The 15,810-nt window shown below is 44.0% G+C and overlaps 1 protein-coding gene across 1 annotated transcript in view; it reads left to right on the top strand.

Annotated features, from left to right (window-relative positions):
• Positions 1-14,146, top strand: part of myo16 (myosin XVI) — a 79,595-nt gene extending 65,449 nt beyond the window's left edge. The window contains exons 31-35 of the mRNA XM_053439400.1: positions 641-1,023; positions 1,139-2,395; positions 4,705-4,857; positions 6,090-6,175; positions 12,797-14,146. Of these exons, the coding sequence (XP_053295375.1) occupies positions 641-1,023; positions 1,139-2,395; positions 4,705-4,857; positions 6,090-6,175; positions 12,797-12,967 (2,050 nt within the window). The 3' untranslated portion in view covers positions 12,968-14,146. The remainder of the gene's footprint in view (positions 1-640; positions 1,024-1,138; positions 2,396-4,704; positions 4,858-6,089; positions 6,176-12,796) is intronic.
• The last annotated feature ends 1,664 nt before the right edge of the window (positions 14,147-15,810 follow it).

Here is a 15,810-nt window from a genome sequence, read left to right as displayed (position 1 = left end):
AACCAAGGGTTAACATTAGGTCAAAGCAATACATCCTAAAAGATAAAAATAAATATACACTCACATGATTTCTGTATCCTCTTTACGTCCTTGTATGTAACATCTGCTACTGGGACGGGAGACAGGTGGGCAGCCAGGCCTGGAGCAGGGGTTTCAGGCTGCAGGCACAGAGAGGCATTATAGTAGCTCTATTATAGAGGGGATTCATTGTCACATAAACACTTTTGCACACTAACTTACAAATGCGCTCACATGCACACCTACAGGTTTTTAAATGCCTTCCCCTGTCACCTGCACACATGCTCAGCCACTTCCTGCCTGCAATCATGGAACCAACAGATGGCTCACTCAGATTAGTGAAGGAAATATCAAACTGTTATCAAATTACTGTCAAGAGATTTGATTTGAAGCATAATCGCTTAGGTCTTTACTCTCCAATTGGCCTCCTTATCTCATATTTGTATATTGAGTATACTGCTGATGAAACGATATATATTTAACTGAATTAAAGAAAATAACTACATTGGAAGATACTGGAATCATCCACAAATTGTGTAGACAATGTAAATGGTTTAACATTATAAATTCAAAATGTTTCATTTAAACATGAATCCTGTTATTCCTTATACCCAATTTTTAGGGTTGTTGAGAAAGGTGGGAAAGTCCACGAGGGCCTCATCAATGGGGGCGGTCGAGTCATTCGCCACTTTCGGTCCAGCTCAGTACCCATCCCCCTCGCCATGGAGATTATGGTCCCTTTATCTGCCAGTCCACCCATCAAACCAGTCCTGCAGCAGGTCACTCATGCCAATGAGGATGGGGCAGGCGGGGGGAGCCTCTCATCTCCTCGGAAGCAACCTCCTCCCAAACCAAAGAGGGACCCCAACACACGTCTGAGTGCATCTTATGAAGCGGTTAGTGCTGGGCTGATGATGGCAGCTAAAGAGTGCCACACTCCAGAGGGCTACTGTTCACCAGCTGGAAGCCCCCCTAAGTCCCAGCTGTCCCCCACAGACCCTGCAGGTATATCACCTCCTCTGGTCTTTAGACAATATGACAGATGGTGTTTTGTCAACCACAGTGCTACTGCTGCTGCTTTCTCCCAGTATTAAATTGATTTTTTTCCTAATTTCCCCAGCCTTGTCCAAGCCCCGCCCCCACAGTGATGACTACACCACCATGAGGAAGGTACCACCCCCCAAACCAAAGCGCAGTCCCAACACTAAGCTGACCGGCTCGTACGAAGATATCACTGCTGTGGCGCCCAGACTCAGCCAGCTGCGTCCTGCTGATGTAAAGCTGGCCTTACTGTCCCGTGGTGGTGGATTTGGAGGGTTTGGGGGTTTTATGCAGAGAGCAGCCTCCATTGATGCTCCACAAGGGGTGGCGCTGAGCCTGTTCCAGGGTCATGATGAGGAGGATGTGTACATAGAAATGTTGGGCTCCCAGCCACGGGCTCGGAGCCTCCAGGAGCCGCCTGACAGTCCAGAACAGGCTTCTGACTCAGAAGCTGTCTACGAGGAGATGAAGTATTTCCCTCATGAAGATGGTGGACCTCTTGCCACTGTGATTACCAAGGCAGCGAAACTGGAGGCTTTAGGCTTGGGCTTGGTGGGATTAGTGACGTCTCCTCCTCAGAGTGGGGAGACTAAACGTGTGGCAGGAGGGCTGGCTGCTTCCATGGACATAGCTTACTCACACAGCACATCTAGTAGTGTCGCTAACAAAGGTCAACATGGCAAAGATGGCAGCTGTGACATCCCCGCTCCCTTTCCCAACTTGCTGCCGCACCGCCCACCTCTCCTGGTGTTTCCCCCTTCCCCCGTCACCTGTTCCCCTGCTTCAGACGAGTCACCCCTCACCCCACTAGAGGTAAAAAAGCTGCCAGTGTTTGAGACAAACCTGAACTATGCTACTGGCCCAGACAGCCCTTTGTCTCCTCAGTATGCCCGCCAGAGGGCTGACTCCTCCCCTAGCCTCACTGTCCTGATGCCAGAGAAGAAGCCTACACCTCCACTCACCCCTCCACCTCCACCTCCTCCACCCAGTGCACCCCCTCCTCCCTACAGACCCCCTTCACACTTCCCCTTCCCCCCTGAGGCCAACTTCCTGTCTCTGACACGAGCAGCATCTGTCACTGGGGGCTCGGACTCTGCCAAAACGTCTTCACAAAGGGCAGTGGGGGAACCCCTTGGGAAGCCACCTCCCTACTCCCCAGTGAAGATGTCTCGTCCCGAGCCTCGGAGAGCCCACTCGTGCTCCTCCTCTCCACTGCTGTTCAACCCAGCCAATGGCAGACCCTTGACCAGTCCCCTGGATGAGCTCAACACCCTGTTCAGCTCTGGACGCAGCCTACTGAGGAAGTCCACATCTGGCCGGAAAAAGAGAGATGGAGGTCTGTCAGTAATGCTCATAAACACACAGTTACACACATCTTAAACACAGCGGATTAAAGAACATTAACATAGAGCATTTCTAGAATCTAAAATAAGCTTTTATCCTTCAAACCTTTCTTCAGACATATCATCGGTTAATTGTTGACCATAAGTTGGGATAATCTGAGTCAGATCAAACCACAAACAAATATGTGAACCTGTTGGGCAGAAGTTCATGTGTCTGTTTTGTGTTTCATCTCCTTTGATGATTTCATGATAAAATTCTCAGTTTTGTCTGTGCCAGATGATTTATTGGGTACTGAGTGATAACCTTCAGTACAACAGGAGGAGTGCAGGCCTGTCCTGTAGGTAAGTAATAACCCATTGTATTTGTGTGTGGGTCCGTAACACATGTCCTCACATGAGCTGAGATGAACCAGCATCCAAAAGCCTTCCTCATAAATCCCCTTTCTCTACATTGGAAACGCCTTACATTAATTCAGGTGTTGTTTACAGCCACCCTCTCTGGTCCCTCTGAGGCAGCCCATTTGTTACCGTCTCCAGTGCAGTGCCCTTTGGCTGCTGCCACTGAATTCTATCATTTTAGCAAATGAGCTTATCATCACACTGCACTGTAGCAATGATGTAGCTGTGTAGATTAGTGCAAAAAATGCAGAGCACATACAGACTCTGTGACACTGATGTAACGGTGGACCTTGGCTAAAAGAAGGCAAACGTATTTGTATCATATGATACAAGAAATCGGTGGCTCCTCAGGTCAGTTGTTTCAAACCTTCAAGAAATTTCTCTTGTGTTGTTATTACGGCAGTGAATTTCCCATTGAAAGTCATTTTGAGAAAGTACAGGCGTCAGAGAAGGTAGAAACTGTGTTGTCCCTTTCTGAGTCTCTGTTTCCTTCAAGTGTATTAGTTGTGGCTGGGTAAATAATACATTAGCAGCAGCATGATGAGGATGAGCATCAAATATTTAACAGCTCACTCATGTTCTGCTGAAGGGAGTGTGACTGCTCGGTAACAACTGACAAAACGTCCTGGACAATTATCTAGGAGACAAGTTAGAAAAATTACAACCTAGTGAAAGTATTAGCTCCAGTTGTCAGGAGTCAGTCATCTTCCCCGAGGCTTGTTGTTGTGGAGCTGCTGGATTTGTCTGAGAGACAGTTGTGTCATACTTCTATAATTGTAACAAGTTCAAAGGGCAGGTAGCTGAACTCCTTATATGAGACGGTATGAAAGCAAGTGCACATGCTGACACAAATGCCTCACATGACATCTTGCACTTGACTCTTCATCTGCACCTGGACCTGCGCAGGAAAAGTGCTGGCGTCACGGAAACAGCGTGTGTGGCACGGGAACCTGGAGCTGGGGTATTTTGAGTGGGCAAAGCTGAGGCGGTCCGCTTAGATCAGAGCACACAGGGATGCCGATGGGCTTAACAGGATGGCCTACTTCCGTTCCCTCTCGGCCGTTAAATGACTGAGTGTGATACCTGACGCTCTGGGAGTGGCCAGGGGTTACAGTTGCTATCCCAGACATCTCTGTGAAGAGCAGCTGCCTATCCTTCCTCCTCCACCCACAGGGAATGAGAAAACCACAGGAATGACAGGGTAGGCTTTAGGAAATCACTGTCACAAGACATCTAATGCTTCAGCGACAACATAGAGAATTTAATAAAAGTCAAATCATGTCTCACTTATGTCATAATTTCACAAATACTCACTGTGACTCACAAACATGTGACCCTCACATCAGCTCTGTTTCTCTACCTGGACTTTTGTCCCTCTAATTCACACACCTACCCCGCTGGACCTCAACTACAATTTGCTAAGTTTATATTTAGACATCTTGTGACTGTGGAGGACCAGGAGGCACACATTCCCACGGTGGGACAGCAGCTGACCAATTCCCATTCACACTTCCACACACATACTGTTTGTAGCCAAAGTCATTTACTCATTCGGTGTGTGAGAGCATGTGAGCCCTGAGGTGCAGAAGCAGGGGCAGAGGCAGGTCATGTGGAATCACCTTCCCACCAGACAAAGCTGAATGAACACATTTTTAAAACATTAAGATAAATGTACAAGGAAGGAGTGGGAGTAAGAAGAAAGTGCTCGTTATTAATTTGTAATATTTTATCAAAGTTGATATCAATATTATCAGTTACAGCAGGAAGCTTCCTCGGATCTTTGGGGATTTGCTGAACCCCACAATTCCTCTAATGACTCTGCATGATGGAATCTAATGTCTTATGTGGATTGTAAATAGCATGCACTGACTGTCAATGTGTTTTCTTCTGATTATTTTCCCAGGATACAATTCTAATATAAACCTGCCAGGGAGGGAAGAATGTGGCTCCGCCCCTAACTCGCCATCCCTGCCCCTACAGGACAAGAATGCCAACAACCACCATCCCCACTCCTCAAGCTCCGCCCCATTGGAGAACGGCAACCAGATTTCCAACGGTAACAGCGCAGGATTTGCATATTTACAACACAGTGTCACAGTATTTCATACCAAAGACTTCCTATATCGATGAAGAAGAGATATTTTAAATAGTAGAAATTATATAGACATAGAGAATATCATGTCTAGATTGAATGTATACTTAAATTACTCCAAAATCATACAATGTACAGCTGAGCCTCAGTAAACAAAGAGATACTCCTGACTACAATTGATGGGTCCGCCTCATGTACTGAGACTACAGTTTCAACCACCTCAGCCAAGGCTGATTGGCTACTTTATCAACATTTTGCATATACATGTATTTACATCCATCTGGATCCTTATTTGGATTCATACCAAGTTTTACTTGTTCATAGGTTTTGGCATTTTTACATAAAGATATCTAAATTATTGCCTGAGAAACTCACAAAAATTTAGGGGAAAAAACCCTGATTACGGACCCAGGATTTCTATGTCCCCAATGTATAGAGACATATATAAAATACAATATATAAAAAAATATTAAATGCTAAGTTGCCTGGTAAGTCCGTCTGAGCGTCCCTTATTATTACAGCAAACATTGGTGCAGTAGTCTGTGAGTTTTTTTAATTAACTTAAATATAAACCTAGTAGAGCTTATTTAGTTATGAATGCGTATTGTCATAAACAACTACTAATTATTGACTTTAAGTCAAATTTTATATTATCTGTTATCTGCACTCTATTTAAGAGCTCTGGTTTTCTATTTCAAAACAGTGTGCTGCAACATATGATGAAGCCCCTTCCAGCTACAGCACTGTTGAAACTTGTTGGTGTGTTTCTAAATATGCAGAGAGCAGAACTAAATGACACAGAGTCTGACTCCAGCTGAGTCACATAAGGACTTAAATGCATCTGTGAGATGCCTAAAATATATATGTGGTGCACAGGCAGGGAAAAAGAGGGAAGGGTTACAAAGACTGAGAGACAAACAACACAAGAAAATTAAGTGACCTCTGAAGTAAGGTAGAGGGACTACAGATATAAAAAAAGATGACCATGAGTTCTTTATCTGCAGTTACGAGTGTGATTAAAATCAGAGATTGGCAGAATTAACATTTCATTCCGTGTGTGGAAAGGATGGTAACCTCCCCTGCCACATGGCAGGGGAGTTAATAGTTAGGTGTCCTTCAGTCTGTACCTGTCAGTGTGTGGGAGGACTTCCAGTCGATGCCTTTGCTTCATAGCGTCCTTTTGATATTGTGTTCAGGGTCGCTGGAGGATGAGAGTCACAGCAAGTTAAACTCTTCCAGTTCCAGCTCCATGCACAGACACATGGACAGCCATCACACTCAGGTAAACACACAAGGGTGGGGACTTAGCATGTGTCAGATGTTTTATGTTGATGGCAATAGAGAGCCTTAATTTTTATTTGTAGCCCTATATTCTAACACTGTATGTTACCCTGGGACTGTCTGTTTAAATTTCGAATGAGAGTGGCGTGTGCATACACATGCGTACACACTTCCACCCGCACAAACACAATTACAGCACAACCATATCAGGCATGTATATTGTTTTGGGTTTCTTGACGTTGTGAGTGGACCGGAAAGTGGCCCTCCTTGAACAACACGTATCACTCATGACATGTGAGCTTTCTCTGGCTTTGCAGACAGGTGCACGGTTACAGGGATGAATTTACTGTCCTGTATCTATGTGCAAACACACTCTCTCTCTCTTTTTTTCTCTCAAACAGGAACACACACACACACAGCGTCATTATTGAAAACAGTAGAATCAACCAAAAGAGCCTAATCACACTCACAAGTTGGATGTAGCATAACAGACATCCACAGGGAGAACCAGTCAGGAAATGAAAGACAGGAAGCTCTTATGACAATTGTCATGTGCTGTACCTTCACCTCAGGCAGGAACATACTATAACAATAAGATCTTTTATCCACAAAGACCAGACTCAAATCTCTTTTGATCTGCTTTCTCTTATCTTAATAATCTAACATCCAACTGAAAAATGTCTACACTTGCCCTTTAAGATTAAAATAAAGCAAATATAACTCAAGCACAACAGCATTCTTAGAACACTCTTAATTCACTTTGTGAACACTCTCCTGAACAATAAACCTGATTGCTGTTACATTAATTCATCCTGCTCTCAAAAGAACGCTTCGACTCATGGAAACTGATTGAGATTCTGCTCAGTGATAGAGTTTCACTGCCAGTAGTGCATGAAACACAAGAATGAGCAAAGTACGTAGTGTCCCACTTTGGGAGCAGCTCAGGACACATCGTTCGCAAGACGCCACCACTCGAGATGTGAAGGCACACCGTGTACACAATCCTCAGGTCAGCTGAGTGTTGTGCTGCTGCTCCCACAGCTGGGGTGAACTCACTTAATGCATCTATTCAACACTCTTCTATGGGTGTGAGATGTAATGATGAAGTGTCAGCACAGGCTGTTTAAGGCTGCCGTCTATAAAAAAACAATGAGGTCCATTCTAATATTAAAGAATATGTACTGGACGGACAGTTTTGGGGTTATCCATCTGTATTTCCTTTTGTCTGTTCCATTCTTGTAAACGAAATATCTGAAGAACACCTTGAGGATATTTCTTCAAATTTGGTCAAGGATGAAGTGATAAGATCGTTGTGGTCAAAGGTCAAGGTCGCTGTGACTTTACAAAACTTTCTTCTTTACCTAGTGAATGCAATATCTAAGAAACAACACATTTGATACAAATGTTGACTTAGACTTACGGATGAACTGATGAATCTTTGACCACTACTGAATTTGGTGGTCAAAAGTCAAGGACACTCTGACCTTTCAAATCCAAAGCCATGGAGATTATGGTTTTGTGGTGGACATGTGTTTGGTCTTGAAAATACAACAACTCAAGGACATGTCTTTAAATTTTGAACAAATATTCAGTGGGACATAAGGATGAACTGATTTGATTTGGAGGTCAAAGATGACAGGTCAAAGTCATGGTGGCCTCACAAACTCGTTTTGTCCTCTTGAACATGATATCTCAATATATTCTTCAAAGTTTGCTCAGTTGTCCACTGGATTGAAAGATGAACTGATTAAATTGCAGTTGTCAAAGGTCACACTGACCTCATATTACTATGAATGCAATATGTTAGGACTGAAACTGCACTGGTAAGTGAAGACATACAACTGCAGGGTGGTAGTTCTAGTGGAAACTACATTTTTTCAGAATATATGAATTATTGTGCCGTTCTCTTATGCCCAGGTATCTCTCTTTCTCTCTCTCTGTCTGATTCTAATGAGATTGGCTGTTCCTCTCACTCCCTCCTTTATCTTCCAGAGGGGACATCTCAACTTTTCTCCGTTTGGTGCCGGGGCTGCCCTCTAAAACAGCGAGGGGGGGCATGGGGGGTTCACAGGAGTCACCGTTCACATGTAGAGATGTGGTGAGTGTATGTCACGCCTCCACCCTTAATGTCAGTGTTTTTCATAGACCCAGTAATGATATTAAAAACTGCCTCAAAGGTTTCGGCTAAGTTGACCCAAAGTCTATTTTTGGTTTTAAGATTTACTTCCTTTAGACTAAAAAGATTTTCTTGTTAATAATTGCATTGGATTGAACAGATTTGTGCCCAAAAAAAAAAGATTGTGATCAAATCTTCTGAAAACATGGGTCTTAGGAGGAATAACCTTGAAAACCACTGCTTTTGCAGGACATCATCTCAGCTTTACCTGCTCACCTTGTTTATTGTGCTCGTTGTCCTTTGTCAGAGTCGGGCAGCAAAAAAAGCTCATCCTAGAATCAGCGACACTGAATCACTTTCCAACGTCCCACTCCTTTTTTTACCCTTTATTTTTGGAAAGAAACTGCAGCTCTTAGGTTCAGAAATACTCTCTGCAACAGTATTCCTGCAGTCTTGCCTCCTCATTTGAGGCATCAGCATTTACACCGATTTCAAAACTATTGTCAGTTTAGCTCGATGCTGTGTGTATCAGCTCTATGTAGAAAATAGGATTTTCGGAAGGTACGTTTTTATGTACATATTATATACAGATTTTCTACATTTAAGACAGCAATGAGACAGTGAGCATCTTACACGTTACATTTTACAAGCAATAAGAGAGAATCAATTGGTGGTGTATGCTAACACCAACATTGATACGAGTGGATTTACCTCTAACAAATACCTGAGTGTCCTCAACAAAGCAGAGCTGCAGTTTTTATCGGTACTTGTTCATCTGCTGGCATTTTATGTTGCTGAATCCATCACATGAACCCCTTTATATTCCTTTCTCAGACTCTTTTTTCTCCGCACCACTGGTGGTGATACATTTTACTGAGTGTTGTAGAGATCACATGATCTTCATCCATTTGTGTCTGACATTATCTCCTTGAAGTAACCAGATAAACTGTTGCCTTCTGTGTACAATTGGAAACATGGAGACACTTTAATCTTGGATCCTTACTTCATTCATTATTTTCGTTATCATATGTTCAATCAAGAGATGAGAACAACTGTGACCCAGAATACCTTTCAATTAAATGCATTCCAGGCAGTGTTTATGCAGGATTATCAGATCTAATGAGATAAATAAAAAGGAAAGGATAAAGGAAGTGGAAGGGGGAGGATAATTCAGTTAGGAATGAATGGGCTGGTTTGTTTTTGTTCCTGAAGTTAGTAATCAAGAACAGCAGTCTACACTAATCACATAAGGGCTAAACTGGCTGCTAAATGCTTGAACGATGCAGATATGGATATTCTTCAGATGATGTCTAAGCAGAAGTTAAAAAGGTGAAATTTTCAGGAAAGGATCTGACAAAGAGAAGTCATCAGTGAGCACCAACATCTCTCCCTCCCTGCAGTCTCTCTCTTTTTCTGCCCATTGCACTCGCTTGTCTGATCCAATAACACGAGCAAGATTATTCTCGAGAAACAAGATGTTCAGTGATGCTTTGTTTTAACTAATTTAAAAGAAGCACTGCAACATGTACTGATCTTTCTCCTTCTCTTCTTGTGATAATAATGAAAGCTATGTTTATCAGAAGCAATGTTATGTTTTCATGTCACTGGGTGAGATTAATCAGAGAGTTTGACAATTAACAACATTGTAGCCTGACAAATCCAAGTTTACATGCTTGGATGTATATATACAGGGTGTGTTTGTGTTTGTGTATGTACAGTTTATGTGTGTGTGTGTGGGTGTGTGTTAGTGTGGGTGGGTGGTTGTCTGTGTCTGTGTGTGTGAGAGTGTGTCTTCTGAGTGGATACCGTTACACTCTTGCCTCAGGAAACCCGGTCTGTGAGTGACAGTTTTAAATGACCACTAGTCGTCTTACATTATCATATTATTACCATAACATTACCAATTCATTAACATGTACATGTGGCTTCAGATAGTGGCCCCCACCCTCTTGCTCACACTTCCAGAGGTCAGAGGGTGTTTCAACAGAGGAAGGGAGTGTCCTTGAGTGTCCTCAGTCAGAAAATCTTGTATTTAGGCTACTGCAATCTTATTTTCCTTCAAATCATCCATTAGTTTTGAAACACAAGATCTTAATGGCAGTCATGTGTTAATAATACAGACGAGACTGCATTGGTTTGGAGTTTTTCATATCTGGTACCAGTGAGACAAAAAATACTGTCAGGAAATCCATTTTGAGTTAGTCCTATAAAAAAACCTGTAAATAACCTTCCAGGAGTTTACACTTGCACTTATGTAAGTGTCCAGCACATACAACACCCTGCTCGAGGACATTAAATTAAGCCGGGCTCAGAGTTCTATCAGACAAACCTGTGTTTTGACTGGCAAACTCCTTTGTATCCCTCCACTGTCGATATAGTGGTCCCATTCAAATGAATGAGGCCGGAGGACATAAAACTTGATAGTTTCCTATAGTCTCCATTCTCTGTTTGAAACATAAATTCTGTAACTGTAAGGTACACTATATGTTCCAAAGACAACCCTGTACTCTGTGTGTGTGTGTGTGTGTGTGTGTGTGTGTGTGTGTGTGTGTGTGTGTGTGTGTGTGTGTGTGTGTGTGTGTGTGTGTGTGTGTGTGTGTGTGTGTGTGTGTGTGTGTGTGTGTGTGTCCATGTGTGTGAGTGTGTCCATGTGTCCATGTAAAGGCACGTGTTGTAGAAGGACATGGTGTTCCTACTCTTCCAGTAGCTGGTCTTCCAGGCTGGCGCCAGAGCAGAGAATAGCCTGGCAGGGAGGTGTAAATTATGGATTAGGTCAGTCAGTATTGGGCTTGTGCAGGCAGTCAATCTGAGAGAGGGTGGGGGGGTGTGAGTTTGTGTCTGTACAGTATGTGTGGAAAAGTTGCATTATACTGTATGTACCACTGAAACTCCAATAAACATGAAATATGTAGGGGGGGGGGGGGGGGGCAGCATTAAAACTGGTCATTGGTTTTACTGTTATGGCTGGTGTGTGTATATTTTTTTAACATTTTTTCTTGCCAACAGGCCCCATTAAAAGACGGGGGGGGGGGGGGGGATTAAAATATCCAAATAACAGCTACTGCAGATATAGTCAAAGTCTATCATTTGACCGAATGAGCCCATGTGAGAATACAGCAAGAGATGACAAAATCCTGAGCGAATGCGTGTGTGTGTGTGCTGGGGACGTTTCTAACACGTGACAGATGCATTAGTGGAAAATGACAAATTGATTACAAATATATCAGGAAAAATAGTTGCCATACGCGTAGAAGACGCAGACGAAAGCTTCAACTTGGAGAGAAAAAAAAAATTGAGAGCTTTTCAGAATGGCTGGAAAATGGCTGGACCCAATTTTCAAGACACTTCATAACAGATATGTGGACATTCTCTAATTGATTGTTAGTCAATCCAAAATTTATCTATAAATTCTCACTATGCAGTGAATTAATGAGCAGCTGTTTTGGGAGAGTATTGAGCCTTTAAAAATAAACTACAGGCAGTATTTGTGAGCAGGTCTTTTCCAGATTTACACCTCTGGAAGGAACCAGGGTGAGAGTTACAGAAAGGGTAGGGAAGTCAGAAAGCATTTTTCACTTGTTAGTTTCATGGGATTTGTTGACAGTAGTAAAAAAATCGGGTACACGGTGGAGTAATGTCTGCCTCATCCTTTAAATCTCATCTTAGACCATGAGGGAACAGTTTTTTCCCTTTAACAGGCCATCACCTGCCACCATTATAACCTCCAGCACCTAATCTGATCTGGATCATCAGGGCCCCATCCTGTTGCTGGTATTACTGACTGAGGGAGATTGCAGTTCCCTTCTGATTGATTTACCTGGGTATTGACTGGCAGATGATGGATGATGCGCTCTGCACAGACAATTGTGTGCGGGCCTGCGTGTGTGTGTGTGTGCGTGTGTGTGAGAAAGTAGGAGAGTCGCTCAGAGGGTCCCCACTGTAATTCAAAAGATGGTCTTGCAGTTGATGTACACTACGCGGGCTCCAGAGATAGAATATGGAAATGAGGCACCGTTAAGGCTGTCAGTCAAAGACGGGATTTCCCCCCCCGTGCTTCCTGTTGTATCTCCGGTCTCATGAGATGGCTCGGCGCCCGCCCCAGATTCATCTCTGTGTTGTTCATTAGGATGATTCATGAGGAAAAATGTCCCACTTTAAGAAGAGAAATTCAGCCCCTGATCACTGACGCTTTCAAGATGATGAATCAGACGAGCCTGTCCTGTTCCTCTGGCTCCGCATGTGGTCTCTAATCTCTAATGGAGACGTGTTGAGGAGATGAAACTTGACATTTCTCTCATCTGCGTGTAGCCTAGCGCTGCAGTGACAGGGACATAAGCCTTTTTTGTTCTTAAACCACTGCTTCTCATGCACACTCTCTTTCCTTTGCTACTTCCCGTCATGGCCCGGTCATTTCAGCTTGTCATCAGCTCTTCTGTCCATTCAGTAGAAAGACTTCACGCTGTTTGATTTGGCTGTAAACCTGATTTATTCCTCCATCCTCCCCAGGTGTTCCAGAGGCTACGTTTGTCCAATGGCAATGACAGCTCCGCCCTGGGAGAGCTTCTGCGATGGCGGCGAGGGCAGTGTGAGGGGCGGGGCAACTGGAAGCATCGTCCACCTCAGTCCCCGCCCCTGCCCCCCACGCTGCTCTGGACCAATAGGAAGGCCTCTCCGTGACAGAGGCTGTGTCTCTTTCTCTTCAACCACCCTCGCACATGCTCTTTACGTTTTTTTTTCTGTGGACCAAGTAACCTGAACACCCAGAGACTGGGCTGAAGCTCCGAGCCCCAGGGCATGAGCCGAGTCTCTGGGCTGAAGGTCCTGCCTCTTCGCCTTTGACATTGACTGTGGAGAACGCCCCAACCTATGAAATAGAAGCTCAGCACTGTGTGACACTGAGAGGTGTAATCCATGAGAACTGAGTGGAGCGCACACACGGTAGAGGTTCACTGGGAGCTTGGGGTTATTTTATGATCAAATATTTTACTAACAAAAATTATACAGATGATATTATTTACCTCAGGTCTTCTGAGATAAAACCTATGATGTCCTTCGATGGATGTAAGAGCAGAGCAGCAGCGTTTTTGTGGTCACATATGAAATGAGCTATATCTTCAGTCATGATTCACTGCTGCACATGAAGGAGCTTCACCCAAAAACATGGTGCTGATTATACTTAATGCTGTTGTGTAATATTCCCATGATGTGTGTGTGTGCACCCCCTGAGTCTCCGACCTCTCTAACGTTTACAAGTCAGCAGACACCGTCGGACTCTTCCGGTTTTTAGCATCAGAGTACTGGCTTCGACGAGGCACCGTTTTCAGGTACACAGATCTCACTTAGCCTCTCACGTCCAGGCTCGAAGTGAATACTACAGCCCTGGCAACGTGTGACCAGGGGTCAGGGTAACCTCAGTAATATCCCATGGTGCACTTCTCCTCCCCATTGTTACCACCAGCCTTTGAGGAACAAAGTGCAAAGGACTGCACTTACCTTTCTATGAGAATGGATCCATCATAAACACCTGAAGGTAAAATAACAGAAGTTAAGCAGTGAGGTATATAGTTCATGTTGTGAACATGAAACTTTGTGCCAAAGTGAAACAACTAATGAAAGATATGTCTAAAATAACAAGTAATTTAAAACCTGATGTGTACAGTTGCCCCCATATATGTACAGACTGACATAAATGACCAAATCACAGGTATTCAGTGACGACAGTTTCTAATTAGAAACAAATGAAATGTTGAAAAGACGGGACAGAAAAAATTCTGCTCTTGAAAAGTAGCAGCTCAAATCTCGTGTGTCATCAGCATCTGAGCAGTCCACTGTGTCGGGTGTTGTTCAGGAGACTGTGACGAGCTCAGGAACTCACGCACAGACGAACTGGATCATTGTACAGCCCCCCCCCCCCCCTCCGTGTCCTCTATCAACCTTTCCACACTTGACCCAAACAAACTGACCCGCTCCTCTGAGCTCCTGCCCCCCCCCCCCCCACCTCCCTAATGGATCAAACCGGCTCTATGGGTGTTTCCATGGTAACAGCTATGTAAACTGTGACTAGTTGGTTGTAGCTTTTCCCTTTGGCAGAAAAGCACAGAGATCGAAGTGAAGGACGAGGAGGAGATGAAACTTTGTACGAAGGTGAAACTGGGATGTAAGAATGTCTTGGGTTCGATGCAATGACTAAGGTAAAGAGAAGAGGTTTATTTTAAAATGTGAATATCTTTTTTTTTCAGAATGATGATTGTCTATGGCTACGAAATCCTTTATACTCTATTTAATATTATTTGTTGCCCCCTCCTGAACCCGTTGTTCTGTTCCTATGATGCAAGGCGGATGTTTTCGTTGTATATGGATGTTTTATTGCACAGTGTTTATGTGGTGTGGTGTTGACTCCGGTAATGGGCTGGGTGTGTCTCGACAGGGTGGTTGATATTTGCAGGTCGGTTCGGGATTGTTAGAGCCGCAGAGTATCAGTAGCTCTGATGGATTTCTCATTCCCACTGATCACCCGCGATGTGTCTGATTGATTCAGCCTCACAAATTAGCAGCACCATCACAGGATCGATCTCGGGCTGCTGTCGATGTGCGAAGGCGCACAAATCTTCGAGAGGACAAAGAAACCAGTGACGATCACAACAGAGACGGAGAATCACACCTTTTTTTCGACTGGCTGGCTGAATGTATAAATGCGCATTTTAATTTCTCTGCCTGCGCACATCAATAAGACCCTCTGTAACTTATTACTGGAACATGCGCTTGTATCTAACAAGTGTACCTGACTGCTTGATGTGATTATTATCTTCAAAAAAGTTATGTATGCACTTGGTTTGATTTAAAAACAAATCAAGTTAAGGATGATGAGTTATTTAGTTGCTCCATGATTCACACGTCGTTCACTGCGACTGGGGCTGCATGTGCTGCAGAACTGTGTCGGACGTTTTCATCGTGGTGCGATTCAGCTCATTCACACATGGATTTAAACTCATCAAACACAACAGACAGGAACTAGGATCAAGCCAGTCGACAACATCAGTGCCAGTGAAGGAGCCTCTGTATCTGTCCATCATTATCATCAGGCTTCTGGTTTTCATGTGGGAACATTTGACAGTTTACTGACATGTGATGAGGAGAGTTTTTATTGTCTATTAAAGCGTATCATTACTGTTTACCTTGCATGGCCACGTGCTGGACCCATCCCAGTACAACATGCTCGTGCTAAAGGGATTTATATACAAGCAGGCTGTCTAATGTGAAGAACTGCTTCCCCCTGCACTGTGAATCACTGGCACTGTTCCCGTCTCTGACCGCTCCATGCTCGTATCTCCTCCATCACATCCGACCTCTTGTGACCAACCTCCTGTCAAACCCCGGCAGCCAGATTACTGCCAGTCATCTCTGTCAGTCAGGACTCAGATCAGCTCTGTGGTGCTACAGCCAGCGCACAACGGCCATTCTGTTGTTCCCCAGTCCATGTGTATTTGTCCAGAGCGACACGATGTCTCGGCACCTGAAGA

Source organism: Pleuronectes platessa, chromosome 14 (genome assembly GCF_947347685.1).
Source record: "Pleuronectes platessa chromosome 14, fPlePla1.1, whole genome shotgun sequence".
In the NCBI taxonomy this organism is placed as follows: Eukaryota; Metazoa; Chordata; class Actinopteri; order Pleuronectiformes; family Pleuronectidae; genus Pleuronectes; species Pleuronectes platessa.
Note: the sequence above shows the minus strand (reverse complement) of the source record. Positions and strands in the feature narration are given on the sequence as shown.